The sequence below is a fragment of the Sycon ciliatum genome, chromosome 8, assembly GCF_964019385.1.
Source record: "Sycon ciliatum chromosome 8, ocSycCili1.1, whole genome shotgun sequence".
Classification (NCBI taxonomy): Eukaryota; Metazoa; Porifera; class Calcarea; order Leucosolenida; family Sycettidae; genus Sycon; species Sycon ciliatum.
This window is the reverse complement of record NC_088650.1, coordinates 17562284-17588676: the sequence shown is the minus strand read 5'-3', so window position 1 is coordinate 17588676 and position 26393 is coordinate 17562284. Positions and strand designations below refer to the sequence as shown.

General features: G+C 45.7%; 2 protein-coding genes and 10 non-coding genes across 12 annotated transcripts in view; 2 read left to right on the top strand and 10 right to left on the bottom strand.

Annotated features, from left to right (window-relative positions):
• Nucleotides 1-22369, top strand: part of LOC135823600 (spectrin alpha chain-like) — a 30366-nt gene extending 7997 nt beyond the window's left edge. Inside the window, exons 7-38 of the mRNA XM_065336445.1 lie at nucleotides 853-997; nucleotides 1255-1371; nucleotides 1832-1896; nucleotides 3191-3299; nucleotides 4188-4289; nucleotides 4727-4864; nucleotides 5364-5474; nucleotides 7111-7188; nucleotides 8360-8515; nucleotides 8809-8951; nucleotides 9610-9671; nucleotides 9999-10041; nucleotides 10989-11058; nucleotides 11425-11493; nucleotides 11934-12050; nucleotides 13015-13141; nucleotides 13542-13594; nucleotides 13908-13977; nucleotides 14236-14453; nucleotides 14758-14915; nucleotides 15139-15253; nucleotides 15685-15873; nucleotides 16115-16206; nucleotides 16521-16665; nucleotides 16928-17044; nucleotides 17408-17472; nucleotides 17895-18000; nucleotides 18278-18382; nucleotides 18685-18776; nucleotides 20266-20422; nucleotides 20836-20952; nucleotides 22301-22369. Of these exons, the coding sequence (XP_065192517.1) occupies nucleotides 853-997; nucleotides 1255-1371; nucleotides 1832-1896; nucleotides 3191-3299; nucleotides 4188-4289; nucleotides 4727-4864; nucleotides 5364-5474; nucleotides 7111-7188; nucleotides 8360-8515; nucleotides 8809-8951; nucleotides 9610-9671; nucleotides 9999-10041; nucleotides 10989-11058; nucleotides 11425-11493; nucleotides 11934-12050; nucleotides 13015-13141; nucleotides 13542-13594; nucleotides 13908-13977; nucleotides 14236-14453; nucleotides 14758-14915; nucleotides 15139-15253; nucleotides 15685-15873; nucleotides 16115-16206; nucleotides 16521-16665; nucleotides 16928-17044; nucleotides 17408-17472; nucleotides 17895-18000; nucleotides 18278-18382; nucleotides 18685-18776; nucleotides 20266-20422; nucleotides 20836-20952; nucleotides 22301-22369 (3520 nt within the window). The remainder of the gene's footprint in view (nucleotides 1-852; nucleotides 998-1254; nucleotides 1372-1831; nucleotides 1897-3190; nucleotides 3300-4187; nucleotides 4290-4726; nucleotides 4865-5363; nucleotides 5475-7110; nucleotides 7189-8359; nucleotides 8516-8808; nucleotides 8952-9609; nucleotides 9672-9998; nucleotides 10042-10988; nucleotides 11059-11424; nucleotides 11494-11933; nucleotides 12051-13014; nucleotides 13142-13541; nucleotides 13595-13907; nucleotides 13978-14235; nucleotides 14454-14757; nucleotides 14916-15138; nucleotides 15254-15684; nucleotides 15874-16114; nucleotides 16207-16520; nucleotides 16666-16927; nucleotides 17045-17407; nucleotides 17473-17894; nucleotides 18001-18277; nucleotides 18383-18684; nucleotides 18777-20265; nucleotides 20423-20835; nucleotides 20953-22300) is intronic.
• Nucleotides 20322-26393, top strand: part of LOC135823938 (spectrin alpha chain, non-erythrocytic 1-like) — a 62644-nt gene continuing 56572 nt past the window's right edge. The window contains exons 1-4 of the mRNA XM_065336816.1: nucleotides 20322-20422; nucleotides 20836-20952; nucleotides 22301-22365; nucleotides 22631-22739. Coding sequence (XP_065192888.1) covers nucleotides 22668-22739 — 72 coding nt within the window. The 5' untranslated portion in view covers nucleotides 20322-20422; nucleotides 20836-20952; nucleotides 22301-22365; nucleotides 22631-22667. The remainder of the gene's footprint in view (nucleotides 20423-20835; nucleotides 20953-22300; nucleotides 22366-22630; nucleotides 22740-26393) is intronic.
• On the bottom strand, nucleotides 24070-24142 carry Trnaa-agc (transfer RNA alanine (anticodon AGC)). Its single transcript has one exon. It is a non-coding gene; the product is annotated as a tRNA-Ala (tRNA).
• Nucleotides 24392-24464, bottom strand: Trnaa-agc (transfer RNA alanine (anticodon AGC)). Its single transcript has one exon. It is a non-coding gene; the product is annotated as a tRNA-Ala (tRNA).
• On the bottom strand, nucleotides 24552-24624 carry Trnaa-agc (transfer RNA alanine (anticodon AGC)). The gene has a single exon. It is a non-coding gene; the product is annotated as a tRNA-Ala (tRNA).
• On the bottom strand, nucleotides 24874-24946 carry Trnaa-agc (transfer RNA alanine (anticodon AGC)). The gene has a single exon. It is a non-coding gene; the product is annotated as a tRNA-Ala (tRNA).
• Trnaa-agc (transfer RNA alanine (anticodon AGC)) lies at nucleotides 25035-25107 on the bottom strand. Its single transcript has one exon. It is a non-coding gene; the product is annotated as a tRNA-Ala (tRNA).
• Nucleotides 25357-25429, bottom strand: Trnaa-agc (transfer RNA alanine (anticodon AGC)). The gene has a single exon. It is a non-coding gene; the product is annotated as a tRNA-Ala (tRNA).
• On the bottom strand, nucleotides 25678-25750 carry Trnaa-agc (transfer RNA alanine (anticodon AGC)). Its single transcript has one exon. It is a non-coding gene; the product is annotated as a tRNA-Ala (tRNA).
• Trnaa-agc (transfer RNA alanine (anticodon AGC)) lies at nucleotides 25839-25911 on the bottom strand. Its single transcript has one exon. It is a non-coding gene; the product is annotated as a tRNA-Ala (tRNA).
• On the bottom strand, nucleotides 26161-26233 carry Trnaa-agc (transfer RNA alanine (anticodon AGC)). Its single transcript has one exon. It is a non-coding gene; the product is annotated as a tRNA-Ala (tRNA).
• On the bottom strand, nucleotides 26321-26393 carry Trnaa-agc (transfer RNA alanine (anticodon AGC)). The gene has a single exon. It is a non-coding gene; the product is annotated as a tRNA-Ala (tRNA).

The window sequence follows — 26393 nt, the reverse complement described above, 5'->3', positions numbered from 1 at the left end:
AGGAAGAGGATGTTCGGCGCAGGATGGAACTTGCCTCTCGCGTGTTTGGCCAGCTGTACGCCCTATGGCTGCGTAGAGATAAAGTAGCGGAGAAGACACGCTTACGCCTGTACAACGCTATCGTACTGCCGACATTCCTGTACAATTGCGAGACCTGGGGATTATCGTCAACAGCAATGGCCAAGGCAGACGCATTCCACCGGCGTCAAATGCGATCACTCCTTGGAATACGATACCCAGACACAATTTCAAACGACGACCTATACCGCAGAACCAAGAGCAACCCTATATCAGACACAGTTGCGTGTAGGCGACTACGAATGACCGGTCATGTGCTACGGATGGACACGGACACGCCACCGCAAGTAGCCATGAGCGGCTATTTTGACAAGGGCAACAAAGCACCTCGTGGACGGCCAAGGTTGACACTGGCCACAAGTCTGGTTGCTCAGCTGAATAAGCTGGGTGTGCCAATGAAGACCATGGAAGACCTTTCCAGGTGCCGACAACAAGCAGCAGACAAGACAGACTGGAGGAAACTGTGCAGCTCGACACCCGGCGAGAAATCAGTATCAGCAGCTACTACACCTAGCTGATGATGCTCACAAGACAGAAGCGGAAAAAACACTGAATTTCTTTATTTAGTGCTCTACTACGCGAAATGTGCTATTATTATTATTATTATTATTATTATTATTATCCTGGTGGACTGATGAGCATCTTTGGCCTCTTCGGCTAGGAGCACTGTAATACACCGGCATAGCAATCAACCGAGGGAGTGACCTTCTCGTAGCAGGCTATCTGGAGTCTTGTGTACAAAACGAGTGAGCCTGATCTTGTGTTGCTGTGCAGGGATGCAAGTGAAGCCGAGCGCCGAGTGAATGACAGAGACAGAGAGCTGACCACCGACGAGCTCGGGGCCGATCTAACGGGTGTCATGGCACTGCAGAAGAAGCACAAAGGTGTAGAGAGTGCAATGGAAGCACTCAGACCTATGGTATGTTACATATATAATGTACTGTTCAGGGTTTCTGGTGCGCAGTTGACTGATGGTCTTTTGTGATATTCTGGTGCAGTGCAATTCAGTCAGGTTTTATCGAACCTCGCATGCTCTCACAATCGGTCATGTGAGGCCTGCTTCACCACTCAAGTTGGGCTTATACACAATTAGGCTTGATAATTTCTCTTGTAGGCAAAGCGTGCACATATTTTCCACTGTCCCCCTTTCCGTTGTCCCATTTGTGGAACGGATAGGTGGAAGAGCTGGCTGCCAGCAGCAAAAGGTTGCAGGAGACATACCCGGATGACAAGGATGAACTGCAGAAGCGTGAATCTGAGATCGTGTCAATATGGGACGCTTTGACAGAGAAGGTGAGCATTTCAAACTGTTTTGGTTGTAGAACGAGAGTAATCTCTACCTGTCTGCTTAATTGATGGAGGCAATGTCGAGCGAATTGCCTTTTTAATGCTCATTCTTTTTTTGGTTCGCAGCTGCCACTGATCCCATTGCCACACATAATTAAAGTCACAAGGATGAGAGAGAGAGAGAGAGAGAGAGAGAGAGAGAGAGAGAGAGAGAGAGAGAGAGAGAGAGAAAGAGAGAGAGAGAGAGAGAGAGGGGGGGGGAAGAGCTGTGCTGTGGCTCCGAATTTCACATCGAGTAATAATTGTCAGGCAAATATACGGGCATTGAGCACTCTTCCGACACTGAGGCACCCTACTTAATCAGTCGTAGGGATATACTGTTCTGTGGAATTTGACAAAGGTTCTAAACACTGTGTGTGAGACATCCACACCTGAGACTTATCATTCTATTTCATCTTATTGTTAGGCCAAGGCACGGAGTAAGAAGTTGAGCGAGTCATTCAGCTTCCGACAGTTCCAGAACAAATGCCGGTAAGACAGTGTTCTGTTGTGTCAACATGACCATCTTTGACTGTCTATTTCACTGTGTAAAGAGTATGTGGATCATGGAGTTTTGAAGGAACGCTCCCATACATGTACGTTCAGAACAATATAAAGTATATAACTGTTACATACTGGTCTTGTACTGGTTAAAGGGGAAGTATACCCTAAAATCAAATTTTCACCAGTTGTAGTCTTCTGGGTGCTGAGTCGAATGGTCTTGGTCCGAGGAAGCTGCGACGCTCCCTTCCTACTTGAATCCCAATCGAACTCGCGCACTTCCACCGAAACTGGGTGACTGCGCCCTACTAGATGGGGATTTGTATGCAAAATGTCACTAAAAGCGCCATTTCGTTCTTATAAAAGCACGGATGACCGCGATTGGCCCATATGTTGTAGTCTTTTGGACGCTGAGTCGACTGGTTTTGGTCCGAAAAGGCTGCGATGCAGCGTTCCTCCTTTATTCCCAATCGAACATAGTTGAACAAGCGGTCACGTGCTCCTGGGTGCCCAAATCACCTGGTCACCGCGCCAGCAGGCGACAACTTTCACACCAAGGTTCAACTCGAGTTCAACTCGAGTGACAGGACTGCACCCAAAAAAGGTCAAACAGGCTAGTAAGTAAGTAATTAGTTGTACCCTGCAGGCACGGTGACCAGCTGACTGGTGTACGCAGGAGCACGTGACCGCTTGTTCAACCATGTTCGATTGGGAATAAAGGAGGAACGCTGCATCGCAGCCTTTTCGGACCAAAACCAGTCGACTCAGCGTCCAAAAGACTACAACATATGGGCCAATCGCGGTCATCCGTGCTTTTATAAGAACGAAATGGCGCTTTTAGTGACATTTTGCATACAAATCCCCATCTAGTAGGGCGCAGTCACCCAGTTTCGGTGGAAGTGCGCGAGTTCGATTGGGATTCAAGTAGGAAGGGAGCGTCGCAGCTTCCTCGGACCAAGACCATTCGACTCAGCACCCAGAAGACTACAACTGGTGAAAATTTGATTTTAGGGTATACTTCCCCTTTAAAGATGAAAGAAGCAGCCTGCGGATGGGTAAGATCACACTAAGATGTCTACCCAGGTATTGAAAATTCTCTCAATGTTTCCTTTGCACACAATTATTGTGCAAAACTATGTAGGGTTTGAGGCAATCCTAAAGCAGCATGTTCACAGAAAATATAAGTCACCATATTTGCCATCATCTGGTTTCAACGTCTCTACAGATACTTTTTTGCTCAAATTACATGGCGTAATATTTTCATCTGATCTCCGTTTCTGCACAGTGACCTGATGGCTTGGTGTGAGTCGACGTGTGACACCATCCTGACGGAATCTCTCGCAGACACCGTGGCGGCTGCCGAATCCCAGCTGAAGCGGCACCGCGAACGCAAAGTGAGTTGCTTTTGTGGAAAAGAGCAGAAATGATGGCTGCATCAGTCAGATTTCATTTGCCTTTACATTGACCGACGGTGGGAAACTGAATTCTATTCATAGAGAGAAAAGGACCAAGGACCTTTTCTTTTCCATAAATTTATCCTTGGCTCTCCATCCGAGTCCATTCTTGAAGATGTATTGCAACATCGAGTTTCATGGCACGTGGACGACCATCAGACAACATTGATGGTTGTGGGGCGGGTACCTAAGAGCATAATAAAAAATGTGTGCAGGAAATTTCAATACAAGTAGAGTCAAACCTGTCAAGGCGACCACTCGGATAAGGCGACCACCTGTCCTTGAAGACCACTGCAACCAGGACCCAAGGGATACTATTTCCAGTCAATTGACCCTGGATAAGGAGACCACCTGGTAATAGAGACCACATTTGGAAGGTCCCTTGAACAGTCGTCTTAGACAGGTTTCACTGTAGCTGCAAGATCAGTGCGATGTGTGTATAATAGGGTTGCATTGGTGGCAATACACATGGCAGGAAAGAGAAGATCAGCTATAGGTGAGATGATGCAATGGGCAAGCCAAGGCCACCATTGCTTTATGCTTTAGTTATACTTATGGGTTCCCCAGAGGCTTTGGCCTAACTAAAGTCCAGGGGCTCTCCTCCAACAATTGGCTTGTTGACTAGTCAAGACACCTAGCATGGGAGAAAAGGAAACTGTTCAACTGTATCTTGCACAGCAAACAAGAAGTTTTACACGTAAAAAAGATGAATGTCATAATGCTGTTGAAGAGCCTGAAGTTTGTACTCCTAAGTATTATAACCGTTTTTGGCTCTGAGGAAACTTTCATGTAAAGATGACCTACTGTGATCTATTATTTGCGTGTTAGGGTGAGATGGAAGCCAGACAAGAGAACTTCACAGCTGCCGAGTCCCTAGCCGAGCAGATGACAGCCGAGGATCACTACGCGACCGCGGACATCCAGGACATGGTACGTAGCAGAGTGTTGGAGACGCGATATGCAATTCAAGCCAAGCTGTATTTAATACGTTGGTGTCGCAACAACCTAGGCTTTGAAGAAAAGCTGTGAACACTGCCTCACCAGATCTACTGGGGAGAATCATCAAGTCTCTCAGATGACGGTGACATGGGTATGGTCTTCAGAAGATTTGCCTGCTCTGTAGTGTCCACATCTATACAATAGTATGCGCTATTGCATTCCTTGGTCACTCCAGACATTCATAGTAGTAGTCCATTGTGTTATGTTATGCATCTAGCAAGTGCCATTTCCCCGAGCACACGTGAACCGGACTCGGCCGTTTCTATTTCCTGTACATGAGCGGAGTCTGGGCTCTTGTTGTTTTGGACTGGAGAAATAATGAATACTACATGCTTCTGTGTGTTCTGCTGTACATAATGATTATGTAGATAACCAAGCTGAACGGAGAGCGTTCTGCATTGTCCGGAGTTTGGCAGAAGCGACAGGAGGAATTCGGTCAGTGTCTCAACCTGCAGATCTTCACAAGAGATATGGTGCAGATGGATTCCTGGATGAAAAAACAAGAGGTAAGCCGTGAATTTACTGAAGTATGTTAGTTTTGAAAGTAGTTGGTTTTGGGGGAATGGTTCAGGCCTTCAGTCAAATGAATGTACATGTTGTAGTTTAGAAGCAAAGCAAAACAACTGCACCATAGCTCAGCGGTTAGAGCATTGCTGGCCTCAAGCGAGGGTCCCTGGTTCGAGTCCTGGTGGTGACAGTCAATTTTTTCTTCAGACTTTTCCCGTTTGTGTCTTTCCCTCAAACCAGTGAATAAATCAAAAAGAATGACTATATTTGGTGATTGGGCAGACAACTGCGTAGGTTCTGTCTTTTTAGTGCATCGTGTGTTGGATGTTGTTGGTCTCTAAAACAATACAAAACTACCGTAGTGTGTGCTAGTATTTCAGTTTTTGATTGTGCTTTCACCTCCCCTTGTGAAAGTGACTTTAGGCATTATATATTGGGACTGACCATTTTCACCAGGGAGCATGTGACCATTTGCTGCACTCTTGTCTCGTTATGCAGAGTTTCCTTGAAAACACTGATCTTGGCGACTCCCTTGGCTCTGTTGAAGGCTTGCTGAAGAAGCACGGTGACTTTGAGAATCAAGTCAGTGCCCAGGAGGAGAAAATCACGGTAAGAATGCTTCAGATCCTGCTATTTCATGCTTATTTAAATATGAATAGCTTCGTCCGATGCAAGAAGAACCCCAGGATTTTACTTGACAAATTACTAGGCAACAACTCACTGCAAGATGAACACAAACAAAAGCTAGAAACTGCAATCACAACATCAGCAGCGGATTCCTGGGACAATCTCGCCAGTGTCATAAAGACTATCGCAGAGGAAGTGCTCGGAGTGAGTGATGCCACCGCACACCATCCAAACTACATCACAGATGACCCGCAAATCAACACCCTCTCCAGTCAGCAGAAATCACTGCTAAGCAAGATACAAGCCTCGACCAATGTTCCCCTGGCATCGCAGCTTAAAACACAGCGCAACCAGGTCCTTCACAAGTCATGGTCAGAGATCAAGAAGAGATCAATCTCCACGCTGGAGTGAAGGGCTGTAGAATTAGAGTCAATGAGAAATGACACGACCAGGATACATGCTGCGGTCTCGGAGAAGTAAACAAACTGAAATCCATGTTCAGAACAGCGATGGCGCTTTGGTAATTCGTCCAGAGCAGAAAGTGGAACTTATATCAGGTCACTTTCAGACACGTTTTCTCACTCCAATGCGAGCCTCAGTCGGAGGTCTGCAGAGCCATGAGCAAGCTGAAAAATAGCCGTTCTCCAGGCCCGGATGGTGTCCAAAACTAGCTACTTAAGTATAGTGCGTCTCGAGGCCTATCATCTGCCATCACCAAGGTACTCCAGAAGTCACTATAGAGTCATCATCACCAGATCCTGCCATCGGATCTGTTGTATCATCTGTATCATGCCTGTCATGATTGTCTGAAGCTATTGTCTGTGTTACGGTTGACTTCACTCTTTAGTACTATTGACTGGCCTTTCGTACAATACCTATTGATGTCTAGAGACATACTGTCTAGCCTTCCCCTCGTGCGCTTATTTATTGATACACTATTCAGCTGTCCAGCGGCTCTCCTTCCACCGCTCTCTATCTGCTATACTCTTCTTCACACTCTATAAGTTCGTGTCTTCTTTACAATAAAATCAGTTCAGTGACTGACAAGTTCGAGATCACAACAGGATCAGCGCTGCTCACACCATTGCAGAAGCCAGGAAAGCCTAGAGGACCCTGCACAAGTCTACACCCCATAGTCCTCCTCAATGGCATACCTGCCAAGTATGCATGTATAGGCATGGATAGTATGCTTAAACACTTGTAAACTGACTTTTTTCATCCAAAAAAATTCACGGTTCGCTTGAGGCTCAGTTAGACCGAGGTTTCAGCATCCGTAGAAATGCCACCACACTGCAAAGATCTAATGCGCAGATACAGCTCCTAAAGCTTTGGGCTGAGTAGGATCAGCCCACCAGCAAAGTGGTCAAAGACCGAAAATCCGGTTCACTGCATCCATGCGTCCCTCGTGGCTGGCCACGAGTTCCCAATTAACTGTGGGTCATAGCACGGCTGGAAAGTTCGCACAGATATCTACATTAGCTGGGAATCGCGTTGCTGGTTTGGTGAGTGAGGTGGGTCGGAGAGCGCATGCTGTGGGAGTTTGCCGGGACTGAACTAATGATGTTCATACACACCAAACTGACCTCAATTTTCCAATGTATGTATGCCTTCTTAACAGGAACTGATGAACAGGGCAAAGCAAATGGTGTCAGAGGATCATTATGCCAATGAACAGCTGATTGAAAAGCAAGAGAAGGTAAAGTTTGTTTGGACTATTGCCAGTACAGGGCTTGGAAGTGCTATGCCCCAGCCAGCCCGGAGTAATGGCACCTCTGACTTTAGCATGCACTTGGACCCAGTTTGTGTATGGACACATACACTGTCTGGGTAGCTTCCTCCACATTAGGGTGACACATCCGTCGGTAGTGACTGGACTGGGCTCTCCCGGTCAGAGGCCCACTCCTGGCGCAGAAAAATATAACACCTACATGCAGCAAGCGACACGAGGGGCCTGCCCACCGCATCTTTTACATTGCTATGGACTGAGTGGATCCAGAAGTCGATATATTTTCGTTATGTATGTTGACTTCTGACGTCATCGCTTTCAAGCCCTATTGACCTAGGACGTGCATTATCAGCGTCTCGGGCAACTACTTGTATGTCGGGCATGTATATGGCTGCATTGCGCGTGGAGCTGGATTGTTAATGAGTCTGGATCCCGCTAACAAGCACAATGCCTAGAACGGAAACAATTGACTTCACCATTGTAATGTCTCGGGCAAGCACAGCAGCGTCTGTGCTGGAATAAAAGACCACTTGTCTTTAGAGATCACCTGTCTTGAGATACCAGCCATCCCAGGCACCAGGCCATACACATTGTGAGACCAATGTAGTAAGGCCACCTGTCTACATTGTCTACATTCATCAGCTTTCTCTACATCATCACGAGGTGATTGCTAGGATAGGTTTCTGTATACCTTTTTGAATTTAAAAAGAGGTTATGTCTATAACATATCACGGTGCTTGCCATATCTAGCATGACAAATGCACGATATACCTATAACAGGTAAACGCAGTACAGTCAGCATTGAGATTAACCACTCTCAATAGTGCATGAGAAACGTGTCGTTATTCGTGAGTTTCTTCTTTTCTTTAGGCCTGAAGATTGTGTCGTTATTCATGAATTGTTGCTATACCGAGGTTGTTATTCATGAATTGTTGCTATACCGAGGTCGTCATTCATGAATTGTTGCTATACCGAGGTCGTTATTCATGAGATTGACTGTAAATTGTTCCCTGTGCTTGGCGATCTGCAATCACGGCAGTAGCTATATTTGTTTAATTAACTTAAAATCGCAATGCGTTCATTATCCGCTGCATTTGTACTGAACCAGTTACATTCATTCTTGTCTTTTCTACCTCATTAGCTGGAAGCTAGACACAAGGCTCTACTGGAGAAGTGTGCCAGTCGTAAGGATCAGCTCACTGCCTCACTTCACTTGCAAAAGCTGAAGCGGGACTTCACCGAGTTGAAGCACTGGATCACCGACCAGATGAAGGTTGCACAGGACGAGACATTCAAGGTAGGAGATCATCATCCTACATGCACACCCACAAAACACAGACAGACAGACACACACACACACACACACACACACACACACACACACACACACACACACACACATGCACACACACACTCACCTCCTCCTCCTCCTCCTCTTCCTCCTCCTCCTCCTCCGTTACTTGAAATCCACCTACAGTATTTTGTGTGGTAACAGCTCCTCCGGGGTGTTGGCTGCATGCCCCCTTTGGAGGTAAATTCACTGTCATGAGAATGCATTTTCATCCTGTGTTCTTCATTTTCTTGGTGCAGGATCTGACAAATTTGCAAGACCGTGTTCAGAAGCACAAGAAGTTTGATGCAGAAGTGTCAGGCAATTCGGACCGACTTGCTCGCATCACTAATCGCGGCGATGAGCTTATCGGCGAAAGTCACTATGCATCGGATGAGATCAGGTAATCTGACCTGCAGATGATATTTCTATGCAGATTAGAGATGAACCGTGTTGTATGTACAGTCAACTTCGCTAATAACGACTGCGGATATAATGACAATTCGCGAATAATAACATAATTTTCATGCCCGGAGCAAAGTCCCATCCAACTGTGACACATATAATGAGACTTCGAATATAACGACACTTCGTGAATAAGGACACTTTTCTGATGCCCAGCCGAGTGTCGTTATAAGCGAAGGTGACTGTATGTATTATTCTATTTTATTTTATACTTTCGATTAAGTTTACCATTAGGCCAATTGGTTTTGTTGCTAACGGCTTTTGTCAACGTCATTTCTGTCATTTCATTGTATTGTATTACTCTTCAGACATCAATCCTGAATGGCATAAGCGAAAATGGCACCCCGCCACCTATGCGGACATGCTTTTAATAATAATAATAACAATAGAGATGAACCGTGCTGAGAACTACCATCGGAATGACCAGCATACAATCCTGATATTCTTCAATAGCCAACACATAGTCAAGCTCTGGTAGTGCATATCTAAGTGGGAAAGTCATCGGGCCAGGGTTTGTCACGAATTATCCATCCGTCTGCCATTGTATATATCACAACTGCTCAATGCTTCTTTGAAATGGTTTTTGCTTCTTCTAGGTCCTATCTGGAAGATGTGAAGGGTCTTTGGGAGACGCTGACAGGAGCAAGCTCAAGGAAGGGTAAGTCCCGGGGTGGGAAAGCAGACAGTGGGTCCCACTCCTCATGTCATGCTATTTGCTTGTGTTTGTGTACGTGTGTACGTGTGTATGTGTGTGAGTATGTGTGCATATGTGTGTGCGTATGGGTGGCACAGTGTACGCGTGTGCATGCATACGTGTTTGCGTACATGTGTGCCTGTGTGCCTGTGTCATCAGTTAAATTGTACTACACTTTTTCCCTCATTGTTTGACTTCACACTTGATATCACTGTTAGTGTCGGTCTGTTGTTGGTCTATTGTAACTCTATGATGCAAACGGGTTACTCCATGGCTATTGTTTTTGTGCAGGAACACTGCTCGACCAGGCTGTGGTGCTCTTGAAGTTCAACAAGTAAGGAGAAATCAGGGCAGTAATATCGTCGGTGTGTACATGACACGATGAGTGAAGCAAATCTTAGTGCATCTTGTGTGTCAAATGGTCACTGCATTAATCCTGCTAACTCATTGCCTTGCTATGGAGCTGTTCCGAGTAAATTTGTCTTATGACCCTTAACATGACCAGGATGAATAAGTCGGATGGCACCAGCCATGTCGGTTCCACTGTCCACAAGAAATGAGCAGCGTTTACCCAAACATGGCAGATGAGAAAGGGGTGAGCCAACTTGCAAGAACTGCTCCATGGATACTGGACTGACGTTACTTACGCGGTGGACTTGTGCGCTCCATTTTGGATAATCGGAGGTGCATGGCTAGCAATAGGGACCTTTCGCACCACGCGTACGGATACGGAACGAATGCTGATTCATCACCTGGGTTCGAGGATTCTTCAGAGTCCCTGCGGAGAGCTCGTTTTCACGAATGGAAGCCTCTTCATTCGTGGTGCGCTCCGAATCCGTGAGGTACACATTTATTGGCCCAGGTACACATGTTTTGCCAGGTACACCTTTTTCCCTTGATTCCATGATCCATGCACGTGTGCGTGTGAACACCTGTACGGCCTGGTACGGCCGTATTCGTAGTTGCCATGCATATTTGCATGACGACTTGCGAAACCTGAATCTATTTTCAACGAAACGATTGCGAGCCGAATCAAACTTTCGTTTCGCATTCGATTCGTAGCAAATGCGAAAGGTCCCTAATGCCCATAATGTCCAACCCCTTACCAATGGTGGCATGTGTGAGATTGATCGAGTGCAGGATCGAAATAGTGATACCAACCATGCTACTGGTAATTGTCAGCTATAGGAGAATATTGGTACAGCATTCTTCCGGGTTTGGAAAAGGACACGACAATATTCCTGCTGTAAAAAGCTGTGAATGTTGTATATTCTTTTCTAGGTCCACCGCAGAGCTCAACAAATGGTTTGACGATGTGGAACTGCAGCTATCCTCAACGGAACTGGGAAAGGTGAGCAGCCAGCATCATTGCATGCTTTGCAATGCGCCACTATGCGTGTTGGATACTCGACTTGTGCTTAGTCTGAATAGAAGCATAGCACCACCTTTCGAGTTGAGATATTGGTTCTGGAATCACCTTTTCTGCAAGTTCGCGCTTTTCAAAGGTACTTGGCACATGTAGGAGCAGTGAAAGACAAGTCCCTGGTATCAGTATTCACTGGTTGAGGGAATGGAAAAGGGAAAAGTCTGAAGAAAAAATTGACTCTCGCCACCAGGACTCGAACCAGGGACCTTCTCTTGAGGCCAGCGATGCTCTAACCACTGAGCTATTGTGTAGGTAGAAGTTTATGTATTTCTGCTTTGTGATTGCTTTCAGGACCTGGCATCAGTCAAGGTTCTTCAGACCAAGCATCAAGCACTGCAGTCCAATGTTGAGTCTCACCAGGTCAGTATTACTCTATGTAGCTGCAGTTATGGCAAATGAACTCCAACATCGCAACTAGATCAGATCTGCATTCACTGCACAGCCCAGTTCACATTGTGGTAGACCTGTGCAGCTTTGGAGCTATTGCAATCATGAAGTAGGATTTCACCGTACACCAGGGTACTAGCATGGCTTACTTAGTGTATGCGCTAGAGTATAGAGAAGTGAAGGTAGCATGTCATAAACATATTACATATTCTGATATACATGTACAGTGCTGGCAACTGAAATCCAACCCCCTGAGCGGTGGGTTCACATTCTTTGCGATGTGAGCGCACCGCTCAGGGGGTCGGATTTCAGTTGCCAGCACTGTACATGATAGAATTGTATGTGTACATGCAATGGGTTGCACTTCAGCAGTAACGTTGATGATGCCATGTTCTGACATTGTGTGAGTTTAGGCGGCCGTGAGTGCACTGAAGAAGTTGTCTGAAGAGCAGAAGGAAGAACATCATTATGCCCTGGAGACGATTGAAGCTGATGCCGAGAAGGTGGCCACTCGCTTTGGATCGCTGACGGTATGTAATTGTCGCAGCTTCTCATGAGAATCAAACATATCCATATTCCACTCCACTCCATACTGTTGATGTGGTAATTAGATGGTTGAGTGTAAGCAACATAACAGTTATGTTGCTCCATTTCCGGATTTTCGATAAAACCAAAATATGCAGCTGCAAGCTATGACATGTCTTGTAGCGACCACCTTTTCATGTTTATTATCTTCTTTTTGATTCCAGCTGTCCTCGCATCTCACCTCCTGCTCTCTCCTTTCTTTGTTTCATTCTCATCCACTCTGGTCGTTCTGTGTTATCATAAATAAAAATGTTGTAACACGGCAAACACCACGGACGTTAGACGTTCTTCTTTCCATACTTTGTCCATACTTTGTGCATAGTTGATGTAACTTATACACAGTGATCTTCCTAGTTGGGTCATGAATACTACAGTCCATTCATAAAAAAACGATGAGCGCTGGCTCTGGCGAGCTACCGCATTTGGTATTTTTCGAGATTTTGTCATATAGGCGCAGTGCCGCGGGATTTGAAACTTGAAAAAGGTCCAAAAAAGGTACCTCAACTGGGTTTCGAACCGCACAATGTACTGCTATGCAAGTGGAGGGAGCGGCCTGGTTTTTCATGCGTTTTCTCCAATTTAGTGCTGGGGGGGGGGGGGGGGGGGCAAAACCTGGCCGAAATCCTATTCTTGTCATGGCTTGCTTTTTGGAGAAATAGACTTCAGAAACATAAGAGCATTCCATGGGGATTGCACAACAAATAGTGAAAAAAACTAAAAATTTGACCCATTTATGGCGAAAAGCTAGGATATCATCTTTTTATGAATGGACTGTAGTTTTTGCAAGGAGAACGCTGCCTTAGTGTTATTCTGAATGAGGTTTGGCTGGATCAAGGACTATCCAAGGACTATCCCAATGCATGTCACCCAAGTCATGTTACTCGTATGTCTATTCTATCGTGCTTCCAGGAACCAATGGCTGCACGCACTAAAGCCCTGAGTGACTCGCTTGAGCTGCAACTGTATCTGCGTGACTCGCTGGAGGAGCATGGCTGGATTGCCGGCCATCTGCCAAATGTGTCAGCGGTCAACAGAGGTATGTTTGGATATTTATGGCAGTTTTTTGCAGGCGGGGTTCGCATCTTTCACAATAACACCATGCTTTGAACCAAGATTGCTAAGAACTGCCATGCATCCTTTATAATACACAGTTGAACCTCTCCTGCAGGATACCTGCTATGAACAGACAGCTGGAAACTGAGGACCTCTTCTGGCAGTCTACTGGAGGAAGAAACTCACCTATGAAACCAGCGAGGACTGTTTAGACTAGTCGCTTTGGTGTTTGTATTTCTCTGTTAACACTGAACATATGAGGGGCTAGCCAACACGGTTTGATGCATTACATGGGTGACATTTTATAGATCTATTTCTCTCTTTCTTGCCTTGATTGTGTTTAACTAAAGCGCAGTTTTTATTCCAATTACCATCTTTCACAGGCACCGATGTTCCAAGTGTGCAGGCACTCATGAAGAAGCATGACGGATTTCAGGTGAGCCTGGTCATGCGATGTAGGAAGGATCAGGGAAATATCCAATGCATGTACGGTCTTAATAGGTAGTGCATGTCAGTTATGTTGAAACTAGATACACTGCTTCTGTCCCGGAGTCATGTATTCAAAAGCCGGAGTTTTGTTGCTACCCTATGTTCCGCTACAATTTGGTCAATATAATCAATTACAGCTTATGCGAATGTATGTCTTCTCTTTTTTAAGGATATGTCTAATGAATGTGTTTGTAGGAGGTACTGATTCCACTTCTTCACTGTCTTCTTATTATTTCTGTTAACCTGTTTGTACCTGACAGGTGGACACGGACGCACACAAATCCAGGCACGGGGAGGTCTGTGCATTCGCTGAGCGACTCACTGAGGCAGGTGAGAATGTAACGAGGATATGAGCTTTGACTCCTAGCCTATCCAAGAATCTTTTTGAAAGGTTTGACTACACTGTCTCCCCATATAATGAAGCCCTTACCACTCTTCCGTTATGTGAATGAATTCAGAAGTCTGATGGATGTTGGTTTTATCAACTGTTTTCCTTGAGCTCAAAATCAGAGTTTGCATCAATAGAAATTTTTCTTATCAGTCAGTAATGCTCTTGATAACCATATTTCTCATTCTAATTGCTTACAGGCCATTACGCCAAGGACGACATTGAGCCAGACAATGCCAAACTTGCTGCGGAATGGCAGGAGCTGCAGGCAAAGTCTGAGTACCGCAAGCGTGACTTGGCCGAGTCGCTCAAGGAGCACCAGTACTTTGCTGATGCGCGCGAGACCGAGTCCTGGCTGAAGGAGAAGGAAACGGCAGTGGCAAGCACAGATTTTGGTGCAGGCGTGGATGCAGCACAGGTAATCACTATCACAGTCTGTTTAGTCTGTTGGGAGCAGCCAATACTGATCATTTCCAGATGTATAGATGTTCAGCCTTCCGGTGCTGTATAGTCACTGAGCTGTTGCTGAAACAGACAGTATTTTACATTGGTCTATTAGACACTGAAAGCACAACTCTACAAAGTTGACACATATATTGGTTTGTGTAAGCATGCGTAGTCTACACTGCGTGCAAACAGTGATCGTGAGTACTGGATTGCTGTGTTAGCTACGTAGCAGTAATTGCAACTGTTACTCCTTTTGCCTTGCCCTGCATGTGTAGGAGCTGCTGAAGAAGCTGAAGCTACTGCGTGAGAACATTGACTCGTACAAGACCCACATGGACAAGCTGGCTGCTCTGTGCAGTGGTTGCCAGGTATCTGCTGACGATACAACTGTGCCGCAAGCTGTGACGGACAAGCAGAAGAGCCTTGAGGAAAGGTAATTTGAACAGAAGGAGAGACGTGAGTTAGGAACATGCAAGTGGAGTACTCGGTTTGTCGCAAATGCTCTGTAAGCTGCAAGGTGTCTTCAACAACTTACTTATTCTGGTCTTGCTCTGTTATTGTGTTTCTTGGCTCCATCGTGCTATGGCCTAGTATGGATATCATGAGTGAATGGATCCCCGATGTGCTCCATGGCTTTCTCATTGTGTGTATTGCAGGTATGAAGCACTTCTAGTCAAAGCAACTGAGCGACGGGTGAAACTGGAAGAGTCCAAGTCACTTCACAAACTGAAGGATGATGCGGCGGAGGTGGATGCGTATGTAGCAGATCGGGTAAATCAAACGATGCCGTCATACTTAAATTGGAGACTAACATAAATTTTAGTTGAACTCGGATGGTGAGCCAATAGTTATGATGAAGAAAGGAAAAGGACAACATGTTACGAGTTATGACAAACTGTTGGTTTGCGCCTTGGAGAAGTGTTCGAGCTAGGTGTCAGGTCGCCGAATGTCTCAGTACTCCTTGTCAGTGCCATTTTGTCGCACTCGCTGACTGTATAAGATCTGGTTACGATGGTGGACAGTTTGTCATAACTCGTAACATTTTGTCCTTTTCCTTTCTTCATCATTAATTTTAGTGTTCAACCGGCATTAAGCACAACCTTAAAATTGTTTGGTTCCTGTCATTAAGGTCATAGTCAACACTGTTATGCTTTCCCCCCATAGTAACAGAATTATTTTCCAACGTGCATGTGTGTCTGCAGAGCAATGTAGCAAGTTCTACGGAAGTTGGAGATGATCTTGATCGTGTGGAGCAATTGCAGAAGAACTTCAGCGACTTCAAGACGGATTTGCTCGCCAACGAGAACCGTGTCAAAGCAGTTGATGCCACGGCAATGAAGATGGTGGAGGAGGGACATTCGCAAAAGGACCAGATTGATGGCGTGACAGAGGTCAGTCACATCCAAGATATTTGGAGGTGTAATTGAAAATGAGAAACTTTCCCAAATCCGTCATGCATATAATGTTTTATCTATGCCCTTTTCATATAAAAGTTCAGTTGATTCTCCAGAGAGTGTTTCTGTGTAGGAGGGACTGATCAAAGTATTGTCTTCTTGAATTAACCCTGTTTGGAGATGAACGAAGCAAGACTGAGAGTAACAAGCCCAGGGTGTGTGCTCATCTTTGTTGCAGGCATTGAAAACCAGGTGGAGCTCCTTGCTTGATGGAGCTGACCAGCGCAAGGCCCTACTTGACTCTGCCCACCAAGTTCAGACTTTCAACAGGTTTGTCTACAGCATACTAAATCTCAGTTCTTTGTTTTAAAGGGAGCAGTGTTTAATTCTAGTCCCCTACTCTCGAGGAAGTACTGCAAATAGTGTCATGGTCAGATGAAGAATTGTATATCGAAATTCATTCAGACCAGATACGCAGTGCCTTTGACTGTGCCACAATGCTGACATGCATGCTGATTCTAACGCAATCCACAAGAGGCCGCTGCAGGATTTTATAATGGTTTTGTCCAGAGAATAAAAATGACGGTGGCCGTTCAACTGGGAAACTCCGTGAAAGAACTGTTGCCATCCTGTGTTCAATGCAGGGATGCTGGCGAGACCCTGGGTCGTATTGCAGACTTCAGTGCTCAGCTGGACACGGATGATTGCGGCAACTCGCTACCCACAGTTCAGTCGCTCATTCGTAGCCACGAAGTATTTGAGCGTAATCTTGCAGCGGTCCAAGACAAGGTAACTATATTGCTATGCAGTGGCATGGTGTCATGATCTGATCGGCTTGCCACCGATTGTCCAGGCTCAGTTGACCATACTAATTCCAAAGGGTGTGTGTGTGTATGTGTGTTATATATCTGAAAAAGCTCTTTAGTTTCGCCATGAGCGCATTTTGTCCAGTTGTTGATACCGGAATGACACCTAAGCAGAGCTATCAAAAGCACTTTGCATTGCAATGATATGGCCGCTAACAATTGTGTGTCTCTATGATTTCATGCAGGTTGCGGAGCTCGCAAATGAAGCTGATCGTCTCAAGGAGGCCTTTCCGCGATTTGGTGATGGCGTGATGGAAAAGAATGGTGACATTCAGTCATCGTGGTCAGCTCTACAGAAGAAAGTAAGTTTAACATGTGAAGCATTATCAAAAGTAAAAGAGGGGAGGCTTCCTGCAGTTTCATATGCAGTTAAGAGGAGAGCCCACATGCTCTCTTCCATTACTTTGTGAACCTGATGAAGGCAATTAGCCGAAACGTTGTAATATCATAAAATGAGTTGAATTATTGCAGTGTTGATGGAAGAGAGCGTGTGGGCTCTACTCTTAAAAGCATCATTATGTTGTGCAATATGGGAAGAACACACTTCTTCAATGGTTACTATAATGTGCCCACCTCACTGCTGCATACAATTGATAAGATCATGGTTGATGAGGTTCATCTGAGCTGACATCATATTTCCTATGGCTGTGTTTCTATGTAACCAGTCTGCAGAGAGGAAGGCTGTCCTGCTAAACGAGAACGACCTTCAGGTGTTCTTGAATAACGCCAGGTATGTACACAGCAAGTGGCACAGCGCACTCCTTCCCATGCGCTTTTCATAGTCGGGTTCTCATAGCTCTAGTTCTTATCTCTGTGTGTGTGTGTGGGGGGGGGGGGGGGGGGTCGGAGGGGGGGGGGGGGGGGGGGATCCTCTCACATGACAGACCAGCCATCATCTCACGTGACTGATGACGTGAAAACCAAGAGTTGTAAGTGACGTAGCAGCAGCACAGTGGCTGAGTGGGTGACGAGCCGTCACACGTTCCATATGATTGATCACTAGCCCAGCTCTGCACACTGGTTTTCAGGGAAATGACGTAGGCAAAGAAAGAGCATAGTGAGGGTCCTTCTGTGCCATCTGTGCTATTTCGCTGCCCATAAGAGGGAGTTAGGTCAACTGAAAACCAATACTTCTTTTTCTCTTCTACACAGATCTGTTGCAATGGCTCTTGCAGCGGCCGAAAGTTCCTCGTCCGACTTTGATGACCATTTACTCAACGCCGATGTGTTGCAAGCAAAACTGGATGACTTTGAAAAGGTTTGCAAGGCTTCAAAGATAGCAAGGATTCAGTTGTGATGTCCATACCGGGCCTTATTGGTTCTAGTCATTGCGTGATTGTTGTAGTTGCTACGGCGTAGGTAGTTTGACCAGTATATGATGATACACAATGCAGTAATAAATCTGAGCCATGAAGATTTTATGATGTGCATAAGGCGTTGATGTTTTCTCTTATTGCCACTGCCCCGTCCTCGTGACTTCTTAGCACGCCTGAATAATTCGAAAGTGTTCCGAATGTTTCTGCTTGGTGCTGCAGGATCTCTCCAGCTATGAAGCTCAAGTGCAGGCTTCTCGCAGTGCTAGTAGTCAGCACGCTGCAGAAAGCCATCCCAAGACGGCACCAATGAGCGAGAAGGAGAAGGTGGGCGGATTAGTGGGGAAGATACATTGGACAGTTCTATTTCCATAGAATACCAGTAAAGATGTAGTGCGTTTTGCTGAAAACTCTGAGAGCAGATGGGCTAAATTCCTGAACAGATCATGCACTCTAGAATGCTATTCAGACAAATCATGTGTTCTTGGTACCTGACCAGGGAGATGTTTTGTAGACAGAAGAGTCATGGCATTTTCATTAGATAGTCAAAAGCCACCAGAAACACTCCATATCATCAGGACTAATGAGAAGACATGACATTTCCTGTGCTATTTGTTACAAATCCACAGGAACTGATAGCAACATGGGACAGACTGCAAGAACTGCGTAAGGAGAGACAAGCAAAGTTGACAGCTGCAAAGGATGTGGAGCAGTTTATCCGGTGAGCTGTGCATTGAGTGCGCAACTGCTATCAAAGTATATCTGTCGAAGAATTGGATGTTAACATCTTGTGGAACAGTAGCACTCTGGTATGGACCAGATATTGTAGCTAGAGGTTTGGCACTTCAGATGGATACTTGTGATGGGTACTGAATCCGCTGCCTTGGATCTTGTACATGTGCTGGAAAGCTTTCTGGTACATCATGTGCCGATATTGTTGCTCATGGGCACTGTGAATACACTTACAGTGTGTGTGTGTGTGTGTGTGTGTGTGTGTGTGTGTGTGTGTGTGTGTGTGTGTGTGTGTGTGTGTGTGTGTGTGTGTGTGTGTGTGTGTGTGTGTGTGTGTGTGTGTGTGTGTGTGTGTGTGTGTGTGTGTGTGTGTGTGTGTGTGTGTGTGTGTGTGTGTGTGTGTGTGTGTGTGTGTGTGTGTGTGTGTGTGTGTGTGTGTGTGTGTGTGTGTGTGTGTGTGTGTGTGTGTGTGTGTGTGTGTGTGTGTGTGTGTGTGTGTGTGTGTGTGTGTGTGTGTGTGTGTGTGTGTGTGTGTGTGTGTGTGTGTGTGTGTGTGTGTGTGTGTGTGTGTGTGTGTGTGTGTGTGTGTGTGTGTGTGTGTGTGTGTGTGTGTGTGTGTGTGTGTGTGTGTGTGTGTGTGTGTGTGTGTGTGTGTGTGTGTGTGTGTGTGTGTGTGTGTGTGTGTGTGTGTGTGTGTGTGTGTGTGTGTGTGTGTGTGTGTGTGTGTGTGTGTGTGTGTGTGTGTGTGTGTGTGTGTGTGTGTGTGTGTGTGTGTGTGTGTGTGTGTGTGTGTGTGTGTGTGTGTGTGTGTGTGTGTGTGTGTGTGTGTGTGTGTGTGTGTGTGTGTGTGTGTGTGTGTGTGTGTGTGTGTGTGTGTGTGTGTGTGTGTGTGTGTGTGTGTGTGTGTGTGTGTGTGTGTGTGTGTGTGTGTGTGTGTGTGTGTGTGTGTGTGTGTGTGTGTGTGTGTGTGTGTGTGTGTGTGTGTGTGTGTGTGTGTGTGTGTGTGTGTGTGTGTGTGTGTGTGTGTGTGTGTGTGTGTGTGTGTGTGTGTGTGTGTGTGTGTGTGTGTGTGTGTGTGTGTGTGTGTGTGTGTGTGTGTGTGTGTGTGTGTGTGTGTGTGTGTGTGTGTGTGTGTGTGTGTGTGTGTGTGTGTGTGTGTGTGTGTGTGTGTGTGTGTGTGTGTGTGTGTGTGTGTGTGTGTGTGTGTGTGTGTGTGTGTGTGTGTGTGTGTGTGTGTGTGTGTGTGTGTGTGTGTGTGTGTGTGTGTGTGTGTGTGTGTGTGTGTGTGTGTGTGTGTGTGTGTGTGTGTGTGTGTGTGTGTGTGTGTGTGTGTGTGTGTGTGTGTGTGTGTGTGTGTGTGTGTGTGTGTGTGTGTGTGTGTGTGTGTGTGTGTGTGTGTGTGTGTGTGTGTGTGTGTGTGTGTGTGTGTGTGTGAATATTTTACCTACTTGCCGTTTGTGTCCATACTCTTTTCTCAGGGAGACGAAGGAGGTCGTAGGCTGGATGAACGAGAAGAGCACAATCCTGTGCACAATCCTGTCATCTGACGATTATGGCGATAATGTTGCCGCAGTGCAGGCATTGCTGAAGACACACGAAGGACTGGAGCAAGACCTTAGTGCTTTGCATGAAAAGGTTAAAAAATGTTCCAAACTGGTTGAGATTTCACATTGATAACATAATTGCATGGAACCAAATCAACATAACACGCATCCCCCCCCCCCCTCCGCGGGAAAATACGGCTCTGTGGATACATTTCATACTCAAAACTCTGATTCCGGACAGGAGAGAGGAATCTCGAGTTGGAAAATAAGTGGATTCCAATTTACGTTTAGTGAACATCACATTGTGCAGAGAAAACTAAACTGGTCTACACAGGTGGGAAAGTATGTTGAGATATGGTGTTCAGCTTGAGATGATTTTTGACAGGATATATGGAAGACATATGAAAGACAGTCTGATTACCTACACACGTGTTTGACTACATCGACAATTTGACATGCTATCTATTTTCACCATAAGTAATATTTCTGTTTCATCTCACTCAGGTCAAACAGTCGGCCAGTCGATCTAGTGACCTGCAGAAACTGTATCCGGACTCGGCGTCCAGGGTCACAGAGAATGAACAGGAAGTCAGCAGCGGGTGGACTAGTTTACGCGAGAAGGTGAGCCCATGCAACCTTCTTACCTCCATTATCCACTGCACAGTACCAGCTTGTCTGATGGCACTTTTGAATATTCAACATGCTGTGGTTCATAAGATATTACCTTTATCACGGCAATATTTCTTTGCAGCACGATCACCAGCAGAGCATGATCGTGCATTGAATAACTGCTTTGGAATAGTACTGGCGCAATCACTCTATGTTAATCATAGCCAGCAATCGCATGTCATCACGTACATTGAAAATCAACATAATTTTGCGAATCGACCTTTTTTCTGGATCACTTTTCAACGAGGATGAAGCAAAGTCGGCCGAACGAAGCCTAGAGGAAGAAAATCACCCTCTCCACTTCACCATCACGATACTGACATAGATACGAGATGAAACAACTAAAAAATCCACAAGAAAACTGTGCGGCCATCATCGCGCTGACTTTGGTCTGAGAATTTCTATCACGATCAAAAATGTACGAGGAGCACTCAAAAATAAGCCACAGACGTACCTTTATCGCTCTCTACTCCTTTTTCAAGGCACAAAAGTCGACTCTCCACTTTCAAACCAGGAACCAGACATACCAGTTCAGCTGCTCCACGAGCGCAGGAAATGTTCACCAAGGGGCGCAGAGCAGCATCCATTCCAGAAAAAGAGCTAAAATACGAGTGAGACTGCATGCCTGAGTACATGAGTACATGTATGAGTACATGCAGAAAATAGTCAATTTCCGCATTTCTGCTCCAAACAGCAACTAGCTTCGACTAGAAACAAAGATTACACCAAAGGATCAAACAACAACCATTTTCTGCAGTTTTTTTGCAGATGGCTTCCTTGTGCTTGGCCCAGCACGCCAAAAATCACACCTCGGAGGAGTACAAGAATTACAACTCTCAGATGTCCTCGATTGCTGGCCATGAGAGAGATTCAGCAACTTGTAAAACTATTTCATTATGAGTGCAATTGGTGATGAACTTGTCAACAAAATCAGAATCCCTAGACACTCGCGCCTGTATCAGGATATCCCTAGCTGGCCAGCAGCTCAATGTGTATGGTCTGCTGTTATAGGGTTAGTTTGGGTAGAGTTGGTAGAGCTCTATCAGTGCATCTGGGGTCGTAGCAGTGTGTTGTTTCTGTTACACCAATGGTGTGAATGCGTCAAACCAGTGCTACAAGTACAACTCGAAAGAAGAGTAGTCGTCGATGTTGCACATTGGCAGATGTATTGTAGTCGCGGGCCACCCCACTCTGTTACCGAGGGGGATTTCCCAGGCACAGCAGCATCTCTCGTGAGTAACGCATTATTGGGCTCATTATGACCATCACTCTTGGCATCATAATTGTTTGATTTGTGCAGGCTAATGCACGGCAGGCTAAGCTGGATGACTCACTGGAACTTCAGTTGTTCCTCAGCAGTGTTCGGTGAGTAACAGTACTTGCATAAAGAAATTGCCCTGAGACTATGGTTCAATTCAGTGATGAGACTGGAGTGGATTACAGCTGGTTGTGCGAGATTTAACCACATACTGCGCCATTCGGAACGTCGAAGAGTGCTAAAAGGCAGTCTTCAGTTTGATTTCAGAGAGGTACTACTGTAGCTGTGCCCATACACTTTGCACCATGGCCCCACTTGATACTACATTTTGCTGTGTGTGTGTGTGTGTGATTTCGCTGTGGTGTGTTTCAGTGATGTGGAATCCTGGTGCAATGATGTCAAGACTCTCATGTCTTCGGAAAAGCTTGGTGATGATGTCGCAACAGCTGATACTGTGCTCAAGAGACATGGCAAAAGAAAGGTATGTTGGGTGTAAATTGTTTGTGCACTGTGATAAGGAATTCTTTGTTGAAGTGGTACACATTAAATATGTAAGGCCATGTAAACTATATTGATTGTTTATCATCAGCTTTTCCCGAGAAATCGGGGCGGATGGGAGGGTTTTTATTTTATTTTTTATTATGCATGTACCCAGTACATGTATGGCTGTGGGGTATCGGGTAGGTGTTCGCAACCTCAGACATGACTTTTTCTTCGTTTTTTTGTTGATGTATTTTTTTGAAGCCATTTTGGCGCAGAGTGAGATAAATCCATGGGATGCAGATGAATCGTCAGCCATGAATGACATCTTGCAAGACACAATTTTGATGATTCTAATAAGGAAAGGTGCAACAACCAATGTAGAAAAATGAAGAAATCAGGCAGCTGATTATCAGTTTCACTTTTCAAGCCCATACTAGGGCCATGGCGATTAAGTTATGGTTCAGTCTGTGGACTTGACCTTCGAAAATCTAGGCCATGCTGATTAGAGGCCGTAGAAGGCAGGACATACAGTGCACTTACCAGTACTAAAAAATAAAATAATTTGGCCGGGACGGTAAAATTTCGGGGCAGGCGCGGACGATAAACCATCTTTCTTTTTTTACTTGGCCTAAACAGGAAGAATGTTTTGGGAGACACCATTGCAGAGATACGGAAAAAAAGGAATACCTGGAGAACCCGGGTATCGAACCCGGTACCTCTCGCATGCTAAGCGAGCGCTCTACCATGTGAGGTAGTCCCCTGCCTATTTGGACAGGTGTTGCAATTTCGTACCTCTGATTTCCCTATCCTTGTCAACAAAAAATGCAAAAATAAAAAAAAAGAATGCCTGGAGAACCCAGGTATCGATCCCGGTACCTCTCGCATGCTAAGCGAGCGCTCTACCATGTGAGCTAGTCCCCCTGCCTATTTGGACATGTGTTGCGATTTCTTACCTCTGATTTCTTCCTATCCATGTCAACAAAAAATATGAAAATAAAAAAAGAACGCCTGGAGAACCCGGGTATCAATCCCGGTACCTCTCGCATGCTAAGCGAGCGCTCTACCATGTGAGCTAGTCCCCCTGCCTATTTGGACAGGTGTTGCGATTTCTTACCTCTGATTTCTTCCTATCCATGTCAACAAAAAATATGAATATAAAAGAACGCCTGGAGAACCCGGGTATCGATCCCGGTACCTCTCGCATGCTAAGCGAGCGCTCTACCATGTGAGCTAGTCTCCCTGCCTATTTGGACAGGTGTTGCAATTTCTTACCTCTGATTTCTTCCTATCCATGTCAACAAAAAAGGCGAAAATAAAAAAAGAATGCCTGGAGAACCCGGGTATCGATCCCGGTACCTCTCGCATGCTAAGCGAGCGCTCTACCATGTGAGCTAGTCCCCCTGCCTATTTGGACAGGTGTTGCGATTTCTTACCTCTGATTTCTTCCAATCCATGTCAACAAAAAATATGAAAATAAAAAAAGAACGCCTGGAGAACCCGGGTATCAATCCCGGTACCTCTCGCATGCTAAGCGAGCGCTCTACCATGTGAGCTAGTCCCCCTGCCTATTTGGACAGGTGTTGCGATTTCTTACTTCTGATTTCTTCCTATCCATGTCAACAAAAAGTATGAAAATAAAAAAAGGACGCCTGGAGAACCCGGGTATCGATCCCGGTACCTCTCGCATGCTAAGCGAGCGCTCTACCATGTGAGCTAGTCCCCCTGCCTATTTGGACAGGTGTTGCGATTTCTTACCTCTGATTTCTTCCTATCCATGTCAACAAAAAATATGAAAATAAAAAAGAACGCCTGGAGAACCCGGGTATCGATCCCGGAACCTCTCGCATGCTAAGCGAGCGCTCTACCTTGTGAGCTAGTCCCCCTGCCTATTTGGACAGGTGTTGCAATTTCGTACCTCTGATTTCTTCCTATCCATGTCAACAAAAAATGCGAAAATAAAAAAAGAATGCCTGGAGAACCCGGGTATCGATCCCAGTACCTCTCGCATGCTAAGCGAGCGCTCTACCATGTGAGCTAGTCCCCCTGCCTATTTGGACAGGTGTTGCGATTTCTTACCTCTGATTTCTTCCTATCCATGTCAACAAAAAATATGAAAATAAAAAAAGAACGCCTGGAGAACCCGGGTATCGATCCCGGTACCTCTCGCATGCTAAGCGAGCGCTCTACCATGTGAGCTAGTCCCCCTGCCTATTTGGACAGGTGTTGCGATTTCTTACTTCTGATTTCTTCCTATCCATGTCAACAAAAAATATGAAAATAAAAAAAGAACGCCTGGAGAACCCGGGTATCGATCCCGGTACCTCTCGCATGCTAAGCGAGCGCTCTACCATGTGAGCTAGTCCCCCTGCCTATTTGGACAGGTGTTGCGATTTCTTACCTCTGATTTCTTCCTATCCATGTCAACAAAAAATATGAAAATAAAAAAAGAACGCCTGGAGAACCCTGGTATCGATCCCGGTACCTCTCGCATGCTAAGCGAGCGCTCTACCATGTGAGCTAGTCCCCCTGCCTATTTGGACAGGTGTTGCGATTTCTTACTTCTGATTTCTTCCTATCCATGTCAATAAAAAATATGAAAATAAAAAAAGAACGCCTGGAGAACCCGGGTATCGATCCCGGTACCTCTCGCATGCTAAGCGAGCGCTCTACCATGTGAGCTAGTCCCCCTGCCTATTTGGACAGGTGTTGCGATTTCTTACTTCTGATTTCTTCCTATCCATGTCAATAAAAAATATGAAAATAAAAAAGAACGCCTGGAGAACCCGGGTATCGATCCCGGTACCTCTCACATGCTAAGCGAGCGCTCTACCATGTGAGCTAGTCCCCCTGCCTATTTGGACAGGTGTTGCAATTTCGTACCTCTGATTTCTTCCTATCCATGTCAACAAAAAATGCGAAAATAAAAAAAGAATGCCTGGAGAACCCGGGTATCGATCCCGGTACCTCTCGCATGCTAAGCGAGCGCTCTACCATGTGAGCTAGTCCCCCTGCCTAGTTGGACAGGTGTTGCGATTTCTTACCTCTGATTTCTTCCTATCCATGTCAACAAAAAATATGAAAATAAAAAAAGAACGCCTGGAGAACCCGGGTATCGATCCCGGTACCTCTCGCATGCTAAGCGAGCGCTCTACCATGTGAGCTAGTCCCCCTGCCTATTTGGACAGGTGTTCCGATTTCTTACCTCTGCTCTCTTCCTATCCATGTCAACAAAAAATATGAAAATAAAAAAAGAACGCCTGGAGAACCCAGGTATCGATCCCGGTACCTCTCGCATGCTAAGCGAGCGCTCTACCATGTGAGCTAGTCCCCCTGCCTATTTGGACAGGTGTTCCGATTTCTTACCTCTGCTCTCTTCCTATCCATGTCAACAAAAAGTATGAAAATAAAAAAAGAACGCCTGGAGAACCCGGGTATCGATCCCGGTACCTCTCGCATGCTAAGCGAGCGCTCTACCATGTGAGCTAGTCCCCCTGCCTATTTGGATAGGTGTTGCGATTTCTTACCTCTGATTTCTTCCTATCCATGTCAACAAAAAATATGAAATAAAAAAAGAACGCCTGGAGAACCCGGGTATCGATCCCGGTACCTCTCGCATGCTAAGCGAGCGCTCTACCATGTGAGCTAGTCCCCC